Consider the following 16921-nt stretch of genomic DNA (forward strand, 5'->3'; position numbering starts at 1 on the left):
AAATTCCCGGGTTTCCTTCCTGGATTTTTAAAAAAATAACCCGAATGAAGTTATACTATATTTAAATGAACTATGTGATCATGAAAACACAAAACGTAAACTAGAAGATGGTATTTGAAGAATTTTATTTATAATATTGTACTTTTAGTAACCCAATACTCTAATAATAAATGTCCAAATGACGAATCATTCAAATATTGAAAGCGAGCATGTCGTAGGTCTCCACGTTCATCGAAAACTTTTTTTATGGGCTCTTCACATTCGAAGCTGAGCTTTGAGCCCGATAGAAAGAAACATACAGGCCTTAAAGAGTAGTACATGAACATTATGGCCCCGAATCTAAAGCGCTTCATAAGAGTACTAGTGGGATAGGGGATGGAGGTGTGATGGTCCCAAACGTATAAAACTTGAAGTTTTTGTTGCAAAATCCAAGAGAATTTCACGGTCTGCAATTCTTTACATTACCTGTTCTGTGGGTTTTTAGATGAGGGATTCACACGTGTGTACCAGCTGTTGACTTTTAAGCCATGGCTTTACATCAACATAAGATCACATGTCACATATTTTTTTCACATAAAACATAACATTATGAAAACAGGCTGTTGTAGATTATCTTGAGAAGGGTGAAAACAGCTAGCTATGAGTAGGGTGTTTGGAGCGTGTGTGATGTTCATTTGTGCTGTAGTGGTGGGGGTAGGGTAAACTATTGGTGTGTGATGGTTATTTGGGTAGAAAACTAATTGTGTGTAATGTTCAAATCTGGGAGGACTGATGGTAAGTTAACTAGCCATAGACGTATGAGTCTCAGACCACATTCAACAAACACCAATACGTTGCCACGCTTACGACGTTTTAGTGAAGAATGGGACGTGACACGGGGACTGGCGTGACACTTATATTCGTGACACTGACATTCATATAATGGACAAACACAACATTGACAGACGTGACATTCCCTAACGTGATACCGAGAAATGTGACCGTGGTAGATTGGTGACGTGACGCCGAATTAACGTGACGAATGTTATACTGACTAACGTGACGCTAACAAAAGTGACGCTGGAAAACAAGACAAGCCAATACATCACGTGACATTTAAAACCGTGACATTAGAATCCACATGACGAGAAAATTAATCAGATGTTGAAAACCCTGACATTAACAAAATATGACAACCAGTGACGTGGCATTAAAAACTGTCGCACTAAACAAACGTGACATACCAGACGTGACATCAATACACGTGACATTAATATACGTGACTCTAAATACTTTACGTCAAGCGAGTGTAAAACAAGAATGACTTGGAACAAGCAGTGGTGACCCTAAAAACTGATGTCTAACGTGACTCTAGTGTGACCTCACATGACACTGACGTGACCTCACATGACACTGACGTGACACTAACGTGACTAGTGTGACCTCTCTAACGTAACACTAACGTGACTCTAGTGTGACCTCTCTAACGTGACACTAACGTGACACAAACAACGTGAACCAAACAATACAACATTTTCCAACTATTAGAGACCCCACAAAGAACAACTACACAATACGCGGTCTCACTTAGATAAACTCTACTTCATCTACTCTATGGACTGTCGAGTCTGAAATGATACTTAAAAAACAATGACATTGCTAAGGTAGCCATAACATTTACATAAGCTATAGACAATCAACAAGAACAAATTTGACAATTACACATATACTAATTACTTAACTTTGGACATACGGTACGTACTTTGGCTTATATACATATAAGTGTTTAATTTTTTTTTATGTAATCTATAGACACGACTAGCAACACATAAGGTACTTTTGAAATACCAATCTTGCATCAGTAAAATGCATATAAGAAACGTTTTGTGGAAGGAAACAATATTTAAAGCACCTTGTTTATAATTTATACACATTTGCTCTTGATAATTCAGTGGTTTAATTTGAAAACATATTTTGGCCTTGCATCACCCAATTTGGCCGCATTTTCGAAAAAAAAATTCCCCCTTTAAATACATTATTTTTGTAACTGGCCAGATTTATTTGCCACGATTAAGTAATTTTTTTCCCCAAAACTTCCGTGAATACAAGGGTTTGTCAAAAAGCCAAAAAAATGTGATTTGTAAAAATAAATATTTAGAGAAATTATCTACTTCATGGTTATCATTAACATATAAATATATCATAAGAGGCTATTCTTTAAATCCTAAAACTACACGTTCAAAAGACGTAGTTTTGTGGGAGTTCAACCCGTATTCTTCTTTGAGCTCATCCGTTGGGAAGAAAGCGGGTTCCTCTTCTTTGAGTAAAGGGTACCCGAAGTGGCGCATCAGGGCCAGTCCGGGTATCCACAAGACGGAGGAGAGGATGAGGAGTAGGGCCAGCATCTTGCACCACCACGGCCAGGGGACAGCCACGGCCACACCCTGCAAGAATGGAAGATACGAGAACAAATTGGAGCGGGATGAATTGGCGATGTAGCTTGTCTCTAACTAGTCCTATATAATTGGTTAATGGCATTGCGATTTAAGCATGGATCATATTAACCCACGTATTCAAATCACACAATTATAATGCAACATTGGTTAAATAACATTTTAAACATCCAACACAAATTTTTCATCATCCCACACCATTCACAATTCTACCCACCCCTTATTCATCCACCAAAAAACCATCTATCATATCAAGTCATTCACAATTAAACATATTAAACTTCTCAGATTATTCAACGATAAACCAACACTCCTCCACATTACCCACCATAAATCCCATATCTTCCATCTACCAACCAATCCATCCATCCCATCATCCATCCACCATCCCGTATTGTTAACCAATAAACCAACCCATCTATCAAACCCATCCACCACATCTCCAATCCACCATCCCAAATCCCACATCAGTGATCCATCCACCATCCAACATAATCAATCCATCAACCCATCCATCATCCCACATCATTCACCTATCCACTATCCCACATCATTTGACAATCAACCTATCCACCATCCACCAATACCTAACCACCATCCAACATAATCCATCCATCCACCATCCAACATAATCAATCCATCAACCCATCCATCTTCCAACCACATTCACCTATCCACTATCCCACATCATTCGACAATCAACCTATCCACCATCCACCAGTACCTAGCCACCACCAAACATAATCCACCCATCCACCCATCCACCATCCCACACAACCCACCCACCAGCCCCCACCATCCACCCATCCACCATCCCCCACCATCCACCACCCATCCCCCACCTTGCTGGCGTCCCATGTGTCGTACAAGACCCCCTTGGCCATGACCTCGATGATGCTGGACACCAGGATCAGGACGACAGCTACGGGCATCAGGAACCTCCAGCAGAGCAGCCAGAAGTGGGAGGGTCTCTTGCCCAGCATCAGCTCGATGTCATCGCTTATCCTAGGATACAACATTAGTTTGATAACATCGCTTATCCAACATTATTATCTTAATATCATCACTTATCCTAGGATACAACATTAGTTGAACAGCATAGCTTATCCTAGGATACAACACTAGTTGAACAGCATAGCTTATCCTAGGATACAACATTAGTTTAACGTCATCACTTATCCTAGGATACAACATTATCTTCTTAATATCATCGCTTATGCCGTGAAACAACATTATCTTAATATCATCAATTATCCTAGGATACAACATTAGTTTAACGTCATCATTTATCCTAGGATACAACATTAGTTTAACGTCATCGCTTATCCTAGGATAAACCTTAGTTTAATATCATCACTTATCTTAGGATGCAACATTACCTTAATACCATCACTTATCCAGTGAAACAACATCGTCTTAAAACCATCACTTATAGTAAGATACAACATTATCTTAATGATCACTTATTCTAGGATACATCGTTATCTTAATATCATCACTTATCCTAGGATGCAACATTATTTTAATCAACACTTATCGTAAATTGTGGGATACAACATTATCTTAATATCATCACTTATCCAAGGATACAAAATTATCTTAATATCATCACTTATCCTAGGATAAATTATTCTCTTAAAGTTAATACGACTATCAAAAAATATTACAGCAGTAGAATAAATAGTGTAATCGTTGTTTTTAAATCCTCACCATGATCGCTTTCGACTGGTAACAATTACAATAATTTTTAAATTAGCTTTGAACGTCCAACCAGCCATATTACAATCTTGAGCTCTAGCCCATGACCAGGGGAGTGAATGCTGCAGTACTCACTGTTTGAGGCCGTAGATGTAGGAGATGGCCACACACTCGATGAAGCCGACGATGAGGAGGGGGATGTTGGCGCAGAAGGAATCAAACAGCTCAAAGACGTAGGGGCCGGTGGAGGTGGCGAAACACATGGACAGGATCAGGCAGATTAGACACACCGTACCTGTGGGAGGAAAGGTGGGAAAATGTGAGGAGGAAGGTGGGGGACAGATGAAAGTTGGGAAATTGTGTGGGAGAAGGTGGGGGACTGAGATGAAACTGGGAAAATGTGTGGGGAAGGTTGGAAAGTGTGTGGGGGAAGATGGGAAAATGTCAGAGGAAGGTGGAAAAATGTGAGATTAGGAGGTGGTGTAAGGTGGGAGACTAAGATGAAAGGTGGGAAAATGTGAGGAGGAAGGTGGGAGAGGTGCGAAAATAAAAGATAAAAGGTGTTAAACAATATATTTTAAAAAGTTCCCCTTCCAAACCTGACGGTCTATAGGGCAAGTGAAGTAGAGTTCACCTGTTTCTGTGACCTCTGCATTTGAAGGGATAGTGTTGTCAGCACTGTGCGAAGCAGCCTTTACTTTCCCTAACATGAGTTAGGTACCCATCAGAGCTGGGTGGACTCACGGACGGTCTACTAACTTGAACCAGGATTCGAACTCGAGACTTATGCATTAGCAGTCTAGCTCTATACCGCTAGGCTACTCAAACCCAGAAACTACATTAAAGTGTGACAAAATGATTTAATCAGAGGAACAGAAGTTAGCATATTACAAGAAAAACTTTAAAATATTAAATCAAATATATCTATACACCTTATAGTAGTTTGCCCACCACACATACCACAAACAATTGTAGTTCACCACACCTATATATGACATGAATCCACTACACGTATCCCATAGATAAAATAAATAAATCCACCAGATTCATCATTTCATACATTAACCACACCTACCACACACAACCTCTTTCCTAACACGAGGGAACAGCATCATATCATTCAGCGACGTGATGGCGCCCTCGAGGGTGCCAAACATTGAGTCCAGCCCGAGGGTGAGTAACATCAGGAAGAAGAGCACCGCCCACAGTGGTGCCAGGGGGAACTGGTTGATGGCCTCAGTGAAGGCGATAAACGCCAGGCCAGTGCCAGAGGCCGACTGGGAACAATATACATAATGATATATATATATATATATATATATATATATATATATATATATATATATATATATATATATATATATATATATACACAAATTGGTAAATAAATATACAACTATGTATAATAATATGTATATTGATATATTATTTTAGACATTAAGAGCTCAATTGTTGACTAAATATTTAAAATGTACTTAAAGAAACATTAGAGACAGTTTGTCTAGCTTTGATCGACATATTTAATTTTACGCCACCACTAAAGCAGCTAATGAGCAATCTTGTATTCACCTCGGAGATTATCTTCTGAAAGTCACACTCGGGGTGTTCTCGTGATGTATCGTTGAAGCCGTGCTTCTCGCGACATGTGTTGTACTGCATTGTGGCCTTGAACCCTGAACGTTTATAAAACACATTTAGATTTACTGTCTTACATCAACAAAACTTTAATTCCTCTTACTTTCGAACAAACATAGAAAAAAAAACGAAAAACGCTCTAAATTTTTTAGAGCATACTAATAAAAGACCCAATGGTTGCTTTCTTACGCTTACTAAAATGATTCTATCATAAATCTGTTTTTTTCTTCTTGTTACCAATCACTGCTATTTGATTGTGATGGTGTATTGATGATTGGGGTGGTGGATAGATGGATGATTGATAGAATAACTTTCAGCTGTAAATTATTAATATAAAACAAAAAATGAAATTAACCCCTTTACGCCCCTCCACCCACCATACCATCATACGCCAGTTTCACCTTCCCGTAATCACTTTTTTACCATCATCCCAGCATCCCTCTGACCACTAACCCCCCCCCCCCCCCCCCACACACACACACTCACTCACCCCCTACCATTGTCTCACCTAAAATACAAAACACGACGACGGCAGTGAAGATGGAGGTGAAGAAATCACAGATTGTGACGATGAGGGTGTCACGCAGGAAGTCACTCCTGACGGGGTTGTAGGAGGCCAGAGCTATCAGGCACCCGAACCCCAGCCCGAAGGAGTAGAAGATCTGGGTGGCAGCGTCCAGCCAGACTTCGGGGTCAAACAGTCGGTGCCACTGGGTGGGGGAGAAAAAGTAGAGATTCTTCTTTAGATATGTTGGGTAGTTGAGTGGTGTTCATTTGTTTCTCGACCTCGGCATTTGAAAGGATGATGTGGTCAGCACATTACCTCGACTCTACCCACAAATAGGTGTATGAGACAACAACTGACCTCAGACACAAAGAGGTGCATCAGTCGACTCACCTCAGGTACAAAAAGGTGCATCAGTCAACTCACCTCAGGTACAAAGAGGTGCATCAGTCCCCTGTCAACAACACACCTCAGGTACAAAGAGGTGCATCAGTCGTTTGTTAAAAACTGACCTCCGGTAAAAAGAGGTGCTTCAGTCAACAACACACCTCAGGTACAAAGAGGTGCATCAGTCAACTCATCTCAGGTACAAAAAGGTGCATCAGTCAACTCACTTCAGGTACAAAGAGGTGCATCAGTCCCCTGTCAACAACACACCTCAGGTACAAAGAGGTGCATCAGTCAACTGCCCTCAGGTACAAAGAGGTGCATCAGTCAACTCACCTCAGGTACAAAGAGGTGCATCAGTCAACAACTGACCTCAGATATAAAGAGGTGCATCAGTCAACTCATCTCAGGTACAAAAAGGTGCATCAGTCAACTCACCTCAGGTACAAAGAGGTGCATCAGTCAACAACACACCTCAGGTACAAAGAGGTGCATCAGTCAACTCACCTCAGGCACAAAGAGGTGCATCAGTCCCCTGTCAAAGCCCTCCAGTGTTATCCCACGGAAGAAAAAAATCACCAGAACAAAGTAAGGGAATGTGGCTGTGACGTAGACGACCTGTGGAAATGGAAACAAGAGTTATCTCTCTTACAGAATTACAACTGCAATTTAAGAAATCACTAAATTATCTCCCTTACAGAATTACAATTTTAGAAATCACTAAATTATCTCTCTTACAGAATTACAACTACAATTTTAGAAATCACTAAATTATCTCTCTTACAGAATTACAACTACAATTTTAGAAATCACTAAATTATCTCTCTTACAGAATTACAACTGCAATTTTTAGAAATCACCAAATTATCTCTCTTACAGAATTACAATTTTAGAAATCACTAAATTATCTCTCTTACAGAATTATAACTACAATTTTAGAAATCACTAATTATCTCTCTGACAGAATTACAACTACAATTTCAGAAATAACTAAATTATCTCTCTTACAGAATTACAACTACAATTTTAGAAATCACTAAATTATCTCTCTTACAGAACTACAACTACAATTTTAGAAATTACTAAATTATCTCTCTTATAGAATTACAACTACAATATTAGAAATTACTAAATTATCTCTCTTACAGAATTACAACTACAATTTTAGAAATCACTAAATTATCTCTCTTACAGAACTACAACTACAATTTTAGAAATTAATTAATTATCTCTCTTACAGAATTACAACTACAATTTTAGAAATAGCTAAATTATCTCTCTTACAGAATTACAACTACAATTTTAGAAATTACTAAATTATCTCTCTTACAGAATTACAACTACAATTTAAGAAATTACTAAATTATCTCTCTTACAGAATTACAACTACAATTTTAGAAATCACTAAATTATCTCTCTTACATAACCACAAGCTACATTTTAGGAATCACAAAGTTATCTCGCTTACAAAATTGTATCTTTTTTTAGAAATGCGTCAAAGTATTGTTGTTTTAGAAAAACAAAATCTGCTGGCTATCAAAAACAAACCGCACCTCCAATATTCTCTTGCATAAATATAATTTACAAAAAAAATAAATAATAGCTATTGATTTTTAATCAACGTTAGAAATATTGTTTTCTTTCCACGCTAAGAAAAATAATATCAATAACACTATTACTATGACAGCCAAACATGGTTCAGTTAATTTTTTTTAAAAGACAAAAATATTTAGCCTGTTAAACCAGAACTTTTATTAAATTAACTTTTATTGTTTTGCAAATACTTTATTATCTTAATGACGACACCATTAATTATGGTATAGATATTTTTATATAACAGCTAGACAAAAGAAGGTTTTTCATTTTATGAAAAATATTATCGGATGTCATGTTATGCGAGATGACACCACTAAAGGATATCCAATATATGACATCTACGGTGTAGCACCTATGAAATGACATTCACTAAATGACAACCAAAACCGGAAAACATGCCTTAATAATAAATAACACTAACCTTACATCTTGAAAAAAATAAAAAAATAAAATAAATAGGTAAAACTTAAAAAGATACGAAAGATTATGGGAACGAAAGCTATTTAACATAATTATACAGATTCGTGCAAATATCAAGTAGTAATAAGTACGTACAAATATCGAAAAGTACAAAAAATGTATTGCAAATATAAAAAAGGAGGCTATACAAAAACTTGCAAATATCGAAAAGTACAGAAAAATCTTACATATATGAAAAAGTGTTGAAAAACTAGCCGATACGGAATAGTTAAGAAAAAGTATTTTTAAAAAAGCGCATATCGACAAATACAGAAGAAGCAGACACAGATCTGACCAATCTCACCTTCCCCGTTGACTTGATGCCCTTTAGGATACACAGAAAGACGACCGTCCATGCTAGGACCAGCCCCAGCGCTATCTTCCAGTTAAACTCCGGACTGGACTCGATGCTGGGCGCCGTGTTGAGGGTAGAGCGGTACCAGAAGTAACTGGGTGGGCTGCTTTTCTTGCAGAGACAAGGTGGGGTCAGGTTAGATACAGGGGCGTGGTGAATTGGGTGTTGGGGTGGGGGGGGGCAGGTTAGATACAGGGGCGTGGTACATTGGGTGTGGGGGCAGGTTAGATACAGAGGCGTGGTACATTGGGTGTGGGGGGCAGGTTAGATACAGGGGCGTGGTGCATTGGGTGTTGGGGTGGGGGGGGGGGCAGGTTAGATACAGGGGCGTGGTACATTGGGTGTGGGGGGCAGGTTAGATACAGGGGCGTGGTGCATTGGGTGAGTGTGAGTGTGTGTGTTTGGGAGGGTGGGTCAGGTTAAATACAGGAGTGTGGTGCATTGGGGGGGGGGGACAGGTTAGATACAGGGGCGTGGTGCATTATGTGCGTGTGGGGGGGGGGGTCAGGTTAGATACAGGGGCGTGGTGTATTGGGAGTGGAGGGTGAGGTTAGATACAGGGGCGTGGAGCATTGGGTGTGTGTGTGGGGGGAGGATCACGTTAGATACAGGGGAATGGTACATTGGGTGTGTGTGTGGGGGGAGGATCACGTTAGATACAGGGGAATGGTACATTGGGTGTGTGTGTGGGGGGAGGATCACGTTAGATACAGGGGAATGGTACATTGGGTGTGTGTGTGGGGGGAGGATCACGTTAGATACAGGGGAATGGTACATTGGGTGTGTGTGTGGGGGGGGTCAGGTTAGATACTGGGGCGTGGCGCATTAGGTGGGTGTGTGTGTGGGGGGGGGGGGCAGGTGGTTAGATACAGGGACATGGGATGATTAATAGATACATTGGGTGTTTAGGGCATGAGTTTAGATAGAAGGCAATTATAGATACTTAGTGGGTGTTGATACTTTTCCACAATAGGACACCAGTGGGCCAGTGTGAGACGGCATGGTCTGGTGATAGAGCATACAATTTTCAATCCGGAAGTCTCGAGTTCGGATCCTGGGCGTGAGTTCGCAGGACTTCTCTAATTCCACCCAGCTGATGGGTACCTGACTCACGTTAGAGAAAGTAACGGCTTCTGATTTTAGTATTTATCCTTTAGTCCATAAACTGAAGTCACAAAGATCGGAACTGACGAGTTCCAAAGGGGATTTTTTTTAAAACCTTTTTAAAAAACTCGGCTATTGCTTGTTTATAAACTAATAAATACGAGCCGGCCCGCGGCATAACATACGCCGCTATTTAGTTGTTGTTTTTTCAACTTTTCATTAATTCATAATTTGTGAATTCGACAGTACCAACGCTGACACTGAAAATATTTCTTTAAAACACTATATGTTCCTCCCCCCCCCCCCCAACGTTTTAAATCGTTTCAAACTAAATTATCTGCCCCTAATAGTCGTCGCTAACCCGGCTCTGTTTGTAAACATTTAGAGTGAACCACAGCTCACTTAGACCATGTAGGGTTATGGTCCTTAACGAGCTACTTATAGTGTTTTAAAGAAATATTTTCAGTGTCAGCGTTGGTACTGTCGAATTTACAAATTATGAATTACTGAAAAGTAGAAAAAACAACAACTAAATAGTGGCGTATGTTATGCCGCGGGCCGACTCGTATATATAGATTCACACACTAGCACTAATGTAAATCATGCATTTTCTTATACCTTAATTTAGTCCTTTGCTCTATGGTAACCCGAATCATAACGCTAAAACTAACAACCTTAGAAAGCAAAAATTTCCAAGAGGTGAACTTAGTCGAACATGTACCTTATGGATAGACTATTTTTTTTCTGGAAAGATTTTATTAAGAAAAAAAAACAACCTGAAACAAATTCTACCATTAGAACTTAAAATGTCAGATCTAGATGTTTGCAAGCTAGAAACTGATTGCGATACTGTAAATATGGCCGTTACCCTCACATTCTTCGTCCACCACAATAGAGTTGTTCGCAACTGTGTATGTGGGGCAGGTCGCCCAAGGGAGAGGACTCTGGAAACTCTGTGAGAATACAAGCCAATTTAAGAGTTATCTAACATGACGAGACTCCGTTTTCAAAACATTTATTTGATTTAAATCTTGTTAAGGAATAAAAAACAACAAATTTGAATCCGATAAAATGTTTGTTTAGTTCTATGTTAATACACACATGAGTCCGTCGTTGAAACCCACGTTAAAAGCAGGATAAGACCCAGTTTTAGAAAAAAAACACCTTTTAAGACACTTGTAAAGACCCCTCTTCAGACTAGGCTGATGACACACGTTAAAACCCGCGCTGCTGACACAAGGTGTGACCCATGTTAAGACCCAGGTTAAGACCCACTTTAAGATCCAGGTTAAAACCCACTTTGATGACCCAAGGTATGGCCCACGTTAAGACATAGGTAAAGACCCACTTTAAGACCCGCCTAAAGACCCAGGTTAAGAACCATGTTTAGACCCATATTAATGACTCAAGGTATGACCCAAGTTAAGACCCAGATGAAGACCCACGTTGATGATCCAAGTTATGAACCACGTAAGGCCCAGGTGAAGACACACGTTAAGACCCACGTTGATGACCCATGTTATGACCCACGTTATGAACCAGGTTAAAACCTACTAAGACCCACCTAGAGACCCAGGTTAATGACCCACTCACCTGGAACAGGTAGACGAAGCACCAGCTCATGATGGTGTTGTAGTAGAGCGACAAGTAGAAGGACACGATGGACGAGCAGATTCCCACACCGGCCAGGTAAGGCGACACCTGGTGGGCGGAAACAAAATGGCGGACAGAAACAAAATAAACAGTAGACAGAAACAAAATGGCGGACAGAAACAAAATAAATGGTGGACAGAAACAAAATGGTAGACAGAAACAAAATGGCGGACAGAAACAAAATGGGGGACAGAAAAAAAATGGTGGATAGAAACAAAATGGGGGACAGAAACTAAATAGTGGACTGAAACTAAATAGTGGACTGAAACTAAATAGTGGACTGAAACTAAATAGTGGACTGAAACTAAATAGTGGACTGAAACTAAATAGTGGTCAGAAACAAAATGGCGGACAGAAACTAAATAGTGGACAGAAACAAAATGGTGGACAGAAAAAAATGGTGGACAGAAACAAAATGGTGGACAGAAACAAAATGGTGGACAGAAACAAAATGGTGGACAGAAACAAAATGGCGGACAGAAACAAAATGGTGGACAGAAACAAAATGGTGGACAGAAACAAAATGGCGGACAGAAACAAAATGGTGGACAGAAACAAAATGGTGGACAGTAACAAAATGGTGGACAGAAACAAAATGGCGGACAGAAACAAAATGGTGGACAGAAACAAAATGGTGGACAGAAACAAAATGGTGGACAGAAACAAAATGGCGGACAGAAAAAAATGGTGGGCAGAAGCAAAATGGTGGACAGAAACAAAATGGCGAACAGAAAAAAAAACCTCCAAGACATTTAATTGGTTTCTTTAAATAGCCGATCATCAAAATATGAGAAAAGCATGTAGTTTTAAAAATTAATCTAAAAATTAAAAAACCAACTTTAAAAAAAAAGCACCGGTAGGATAATAGACTATCGTATTTTTATTCCGGTATCGCTAATAGAATCACGTTTTGGATTACTGTTGGGATAGGGTTTCATATTAAAAGATATAGTCATAACTATATTTGAAATAGGGTAAAGGCAAAGGCTTGGTTCAAGATTTCGATAGGGACAAAGCTAGAGTTTTGGTATCGATACCCGCAAAACGTAACTTCAACATTTTGATAACACCTTGTTTCTCCCCCCCCCCCCCACCTCCTCATATATCCCAACACATTTTGAAAACTGATTGCCCTTTTGTAATGGTTGGTTAACATAAACAGTAGCGTGCGTAGCGCCTGTATTCAAACTTGACCCCGTAGATCACAGGGATGATTATAGATATTTACCCAACTTGTAGTTCACTTCCTTGTCGTTCGCAGACTGCGGGTTTGACAAGGACGGAACCGGATGTTTCCGCCCACCAAATTTACTCTACTCATGTCACATAAGGGGAGATTACTATTATTATTACCAGTTACATGGTAACCTTATCACTAAGACTTGGTTTGGCTAGACGCTTTGTTCAACATTAGAGGTCTGGTCTATTCCGCTAAGCTCGAACAGATTTGCTTTTTTCTAATCTAGTTGACAATTAGTAGTGGGTCGAGAAAGATGGCAAATAATTTGTGGAAAAAATCAACTACTGCGTCCCAACATCACTCACTTCTTTCCTCTTAGTGCAGTGCTTCTTAACTTTTTTTTTGGAGGAACCGAAATCAAACAGTTTTATAAGCGTATTCATCGAACCCTTTTTAATAGTTCTATCGTCCGCACTGACAAAACCCCAACGTGAATCGTATGAGTCGGTTGTGTGTCTTGACCTCAGCCAAACCCAAATGATTGGCTTACCAAACCCCTAGGGTTCAAGGGAAACCAGGTTGAGAACCTCTGGATTAGTACATACGTTAATTATTGACTTGAGATAACATCAAGGTAACATTACATAAGCTGTACTTCAGATGTCTAACGATCAGAAAGAAAACAAAGTCTTTGTCTCTGGAACTATTTTTTTAGAAGTATGAATTTCTGCAACTGTTTTTTCAAAAGTATGATTCTGTTTTCTAAAGTATGATTCTCTGGGACTATTTTTCCAAAAGTATGATTCTATGGAACTATTTTTCCAAAAGTATGATTCTCAGGAACTATTTTTCCAAAAGTATGATTCTCAGGAACTATTTTAATATAAGCCTTATTCACTGGAACTATTTTCACCTGCTTCACTCACCTGGTTCCACGCACCTATAGCACCTTTCCTGAGTCTTTGACCGATGGCCAGTTCCAGAAAAAACAACGGGATTCCCTCTATGGCCAACATGACTGCATAGGGTATTAAGAAGGCTCCTGTTTGTGATAAAAAAAACAAAAAAAACAAATAGTATTAATGCATATTCGTAATGCAGTCTTTATTATTGGGAGACGTGTTTTCCGTATTGATAGAGCTTTTATATGTAGAATAAAATTTAAAAAGCCATCTCAACAATGTAAATAGGATTTAATTTTAATTAGGGGTGATTCATTATAATCTTTTATCGTTCGTACACAAGACTCATGGGCCAGATGAAGTAGAGTTCATCTGTTTCAATGAAGGGATAATGTATTGCGCTATGCTCAACTGCCTCGGTTTCCCCAACGTGAGTCAGGTATCCATCATAGCTGGGTGGACTCAAGGACGTCCTAAAGATTCAAACCCGTAATCGGGTTAGCAATCGTAAGCTCTACGTTCCAACCACGCTGTTCCTTTTAGGTGATTAACTTTTTCCCCCATAACTATCTTAATGCTCTTATTTCTAAAATATAAAAAACAATAACAGTAACCACAATTGCAAAACAGATCGATCTTCATTTCAATGAAATGATTGTTGTGTTTTTTATTCTAATTTATAGTGTCCACTGTTAAAGTGGTGATTTATTTTCATAATAATTAATTGCGTTATTTCGTTCTAATTAACAAAAGGAAGTAACCATTTTATCCGGGCGGGTAATTTACTTTGTTTCGTGTATTTCGAAATACCGTGATTTCGCCATCAATCTTCAGTGGCCACTAGGATCCCTGTTGCATAGTTAATTCTGTTGGCTAGACACGAATGCGGGTTTAACTAGCAGTTGTCTTCTCCTTTTAACTTTTAGCGAAACACCGAGAATAGCCTGCCTTGGAGTTCTTGAACTAATTTCAGACGTCATCGGTGTTGACTTAGTCTAAACTAAGCCATGAGAAAGGCGGTGTTGTCATTTTTATGTAGCGGAATAATCGGGCCAATTTGTCTATAAATAGAATATAAAACCTAGAAAATGTCAACTCCTCAATGATTTTTCCTCGGCCTTGACGTAAAGGTCAAAGTTCATAGAATAGAGTTTGTGAAACGACGAGGTATTTGTGTTTGATGTTGGAACATAAAGAGTTATGTGTTTTTTCCCGCTCAATAATTTACTAATTATCTTAACAGAGTGGTGTACTGAGGCCGAATCTTGAATAGAGAGACAGGATCAAAGCAGCGAAATAAGGACAAAAGCCAAAAACTATTCCCGTGAACAGACAGCTAATTACAAAAACAAAACACAAAAACAAATGACAGGGACATGAACCAATAACAACTCCAAAGAACAAATCCAAAGAACAAATCCCAAGATCGAACATCTAAAGAACAAATTTGGAAAACAAACACAAAAGAAGATTTTATAAAATTCCGAATAACAAAATACAAAAAACAAAACCTAAATAGATCATAAGAAGAGGAATAACATTTAGTAGCGCAAATTCTACAAAATAAAATAAAAATAAAATTTTAAAAATTTCAGTTTTGCACAATCGGCGCCACAGCGCTATCTTTACGTAACGACGATTCCCTCTGACCTAAAGGTTAAGTTGTTTGTCTGTATCGTCGAGACATTTATGTCGATAACTATGACATAGCTGGTTTATTTATAGCTACACGAGCGGCCACGAGACGATATCTAGCCCGAGAGTTCAAAGGGCTTTTGGGCGATACATTCATACAGGCAAATGTAAGCTGCAGAAATAAATCAATGAATAAATGAATATATATATATATATATATATATATATATATATATATATATATATATATATATATATATATATATGTGGTAATTTTTATTCGTAAAGTCAACACACAGCGACCCAAAACAAAAACATAAAGCTACAATAGATCGATAGATCATTCTGCAATGTTGTAATGAGAAATTATTGATTGATAGCGGAGATAGCAACAGGCATTAATTTCAGACTATTCCTAGTCAAGTAAGCAACGTAATTTTTTAAAAGGAATAACTGAAACTGCTTACTTTATAACGTAAATTTTTAAGAGCCTAACTGGGCTCCATTTAAAAAAAAATACCAAAGAAAAACCCAATGCTTTATAGCATTATTTGTAACTATTGATTTTTTCCCACAATTAAAGTAATTTTAAGAATTAATCTAAACATGAGTGTTTGTAACGCCAAAGTCTGTTATGGAGTAGTTCTTATATATGATATTTGTTATGAGAAATGGTGTTCTGATAAAATTGTATGTAACATATGCCCAAGGGGTTTTGTGGGTTGTTCAAGAATGTCAAATATTTGTGTTATATAATATCTGCTCATTCCCTAGTGAGCAATATAGTATTCAACCGTAGATTATTATTGACTGATGTTAATCTTGAGTTATAAAGTGTATTGATTTACGTTCAGCTTGAGATGTAACCATATTTTGATGGCGACCCAAGCTATCACGTGAGCCAAGTTCAATCAATATTTTTTTATACGTGAGCCGGGATCTGTTGGAGACATGCTGGGTAATCAAGTCTATTCACAAAATTCTTTTTATTCTAGCAGGTTTTTAAAGGCATTTTAGTGCACAGATATTATGTTTATACCACTTATTCATTGAATTATCTCCCTTAAAAATAAGCGATGCCGCAGACTAAGAATTGTATTTATTATTGGATAACGTTGTAATGTTTTATGTAGCAAATACACCCCCCCCCACCCCCATGTGGGTCCGCTCATCGCATAGCCAACACGATTTAATTTCAAACCCAAACAAGAGCTAAAAATAAACCAGCGCAAGGTCACGTGCTTGACATGACACTGATGACGTAGCGGCGACATCTAAAAGCCTAGAACACACAACTGTCGTGCGTTTATTGATTGGGAAGATCGAAGTTTTCGTAGATCAGAAGCTCAGCTTATTCACAGCACGTAACATGCAGGTTTT

General features: G+C 38.6%; 1 protein-coding gene across 1 annotated transcript in view; it reads right to left on the reverse strand.

Moving 5' to 3' along the window:
- Positions 1 to 2189: 2189 nt before the first annotated feature.
- The window catches only part of LOC131951855 (sodium- and chloride-dependent transporter XTRP3-like), a 32630-nt gene continuing 17898 nt past the window's right edge, over positions 2190 to 16921 (reverse strand). Inside the window, exons 3-13 of the mRNA XM_059314258.1 lie at positions 13931 to 14046; positions 11765 to 11872; positions 11043 to 11124; positions 9017 to 9180; positions 7165 to 7275; positions 6274 to 6475; positions 5700 to 5803; positions 5206 to 5407; positions 4266 to 4425; positions 3275 to 3437; positions 2190 to 2423 (exon numbers count right to left, since the gene is read on the reverse strand). Coding sequence (XP_059170241.1) covers positions 2190 to 2423; positions 3275 to 3437; positions 4266 to 4425; positions 5206 to 5407; positions 5700 to 5803; positions 6274 to 6475; positions 7165 to 7275; positions 9017 to 9180; positions 11043 to 11124; positions 11765 to 11872; positions 13931 to 14046 — 1646 coding nt within the window. The remainder of the gene's footprint in view (positions 2424 to 3274; positions 3438 to 4265; positions 4426 to 5205; positions 5408 to 5699; positions 5804 to 6273; positions 6476 to 7164; positions 7276 to 9016; positions 9181 to 11042; positions 11125 to 11764; positions 11873 to 13930; positions 14047 to 16921) is intronic.

The sequence above is a fragment of the Physella acuta genome, unplaced genomic scaffold (assembly GCF_028476545.2).
Source record: "Physella acuta isolate Inbredline_101_S28 unplaced genomic scaffold, ASM2847654v3 ptg000833l, whole genome shotgun sequence".
In the NCBI taxonomy this organism is placed as follows: domain Eukaryota; kingdom Metazoa; phylum Mollusca; class Gastropoda; family Physidae; genus Physella; species Physella acuta.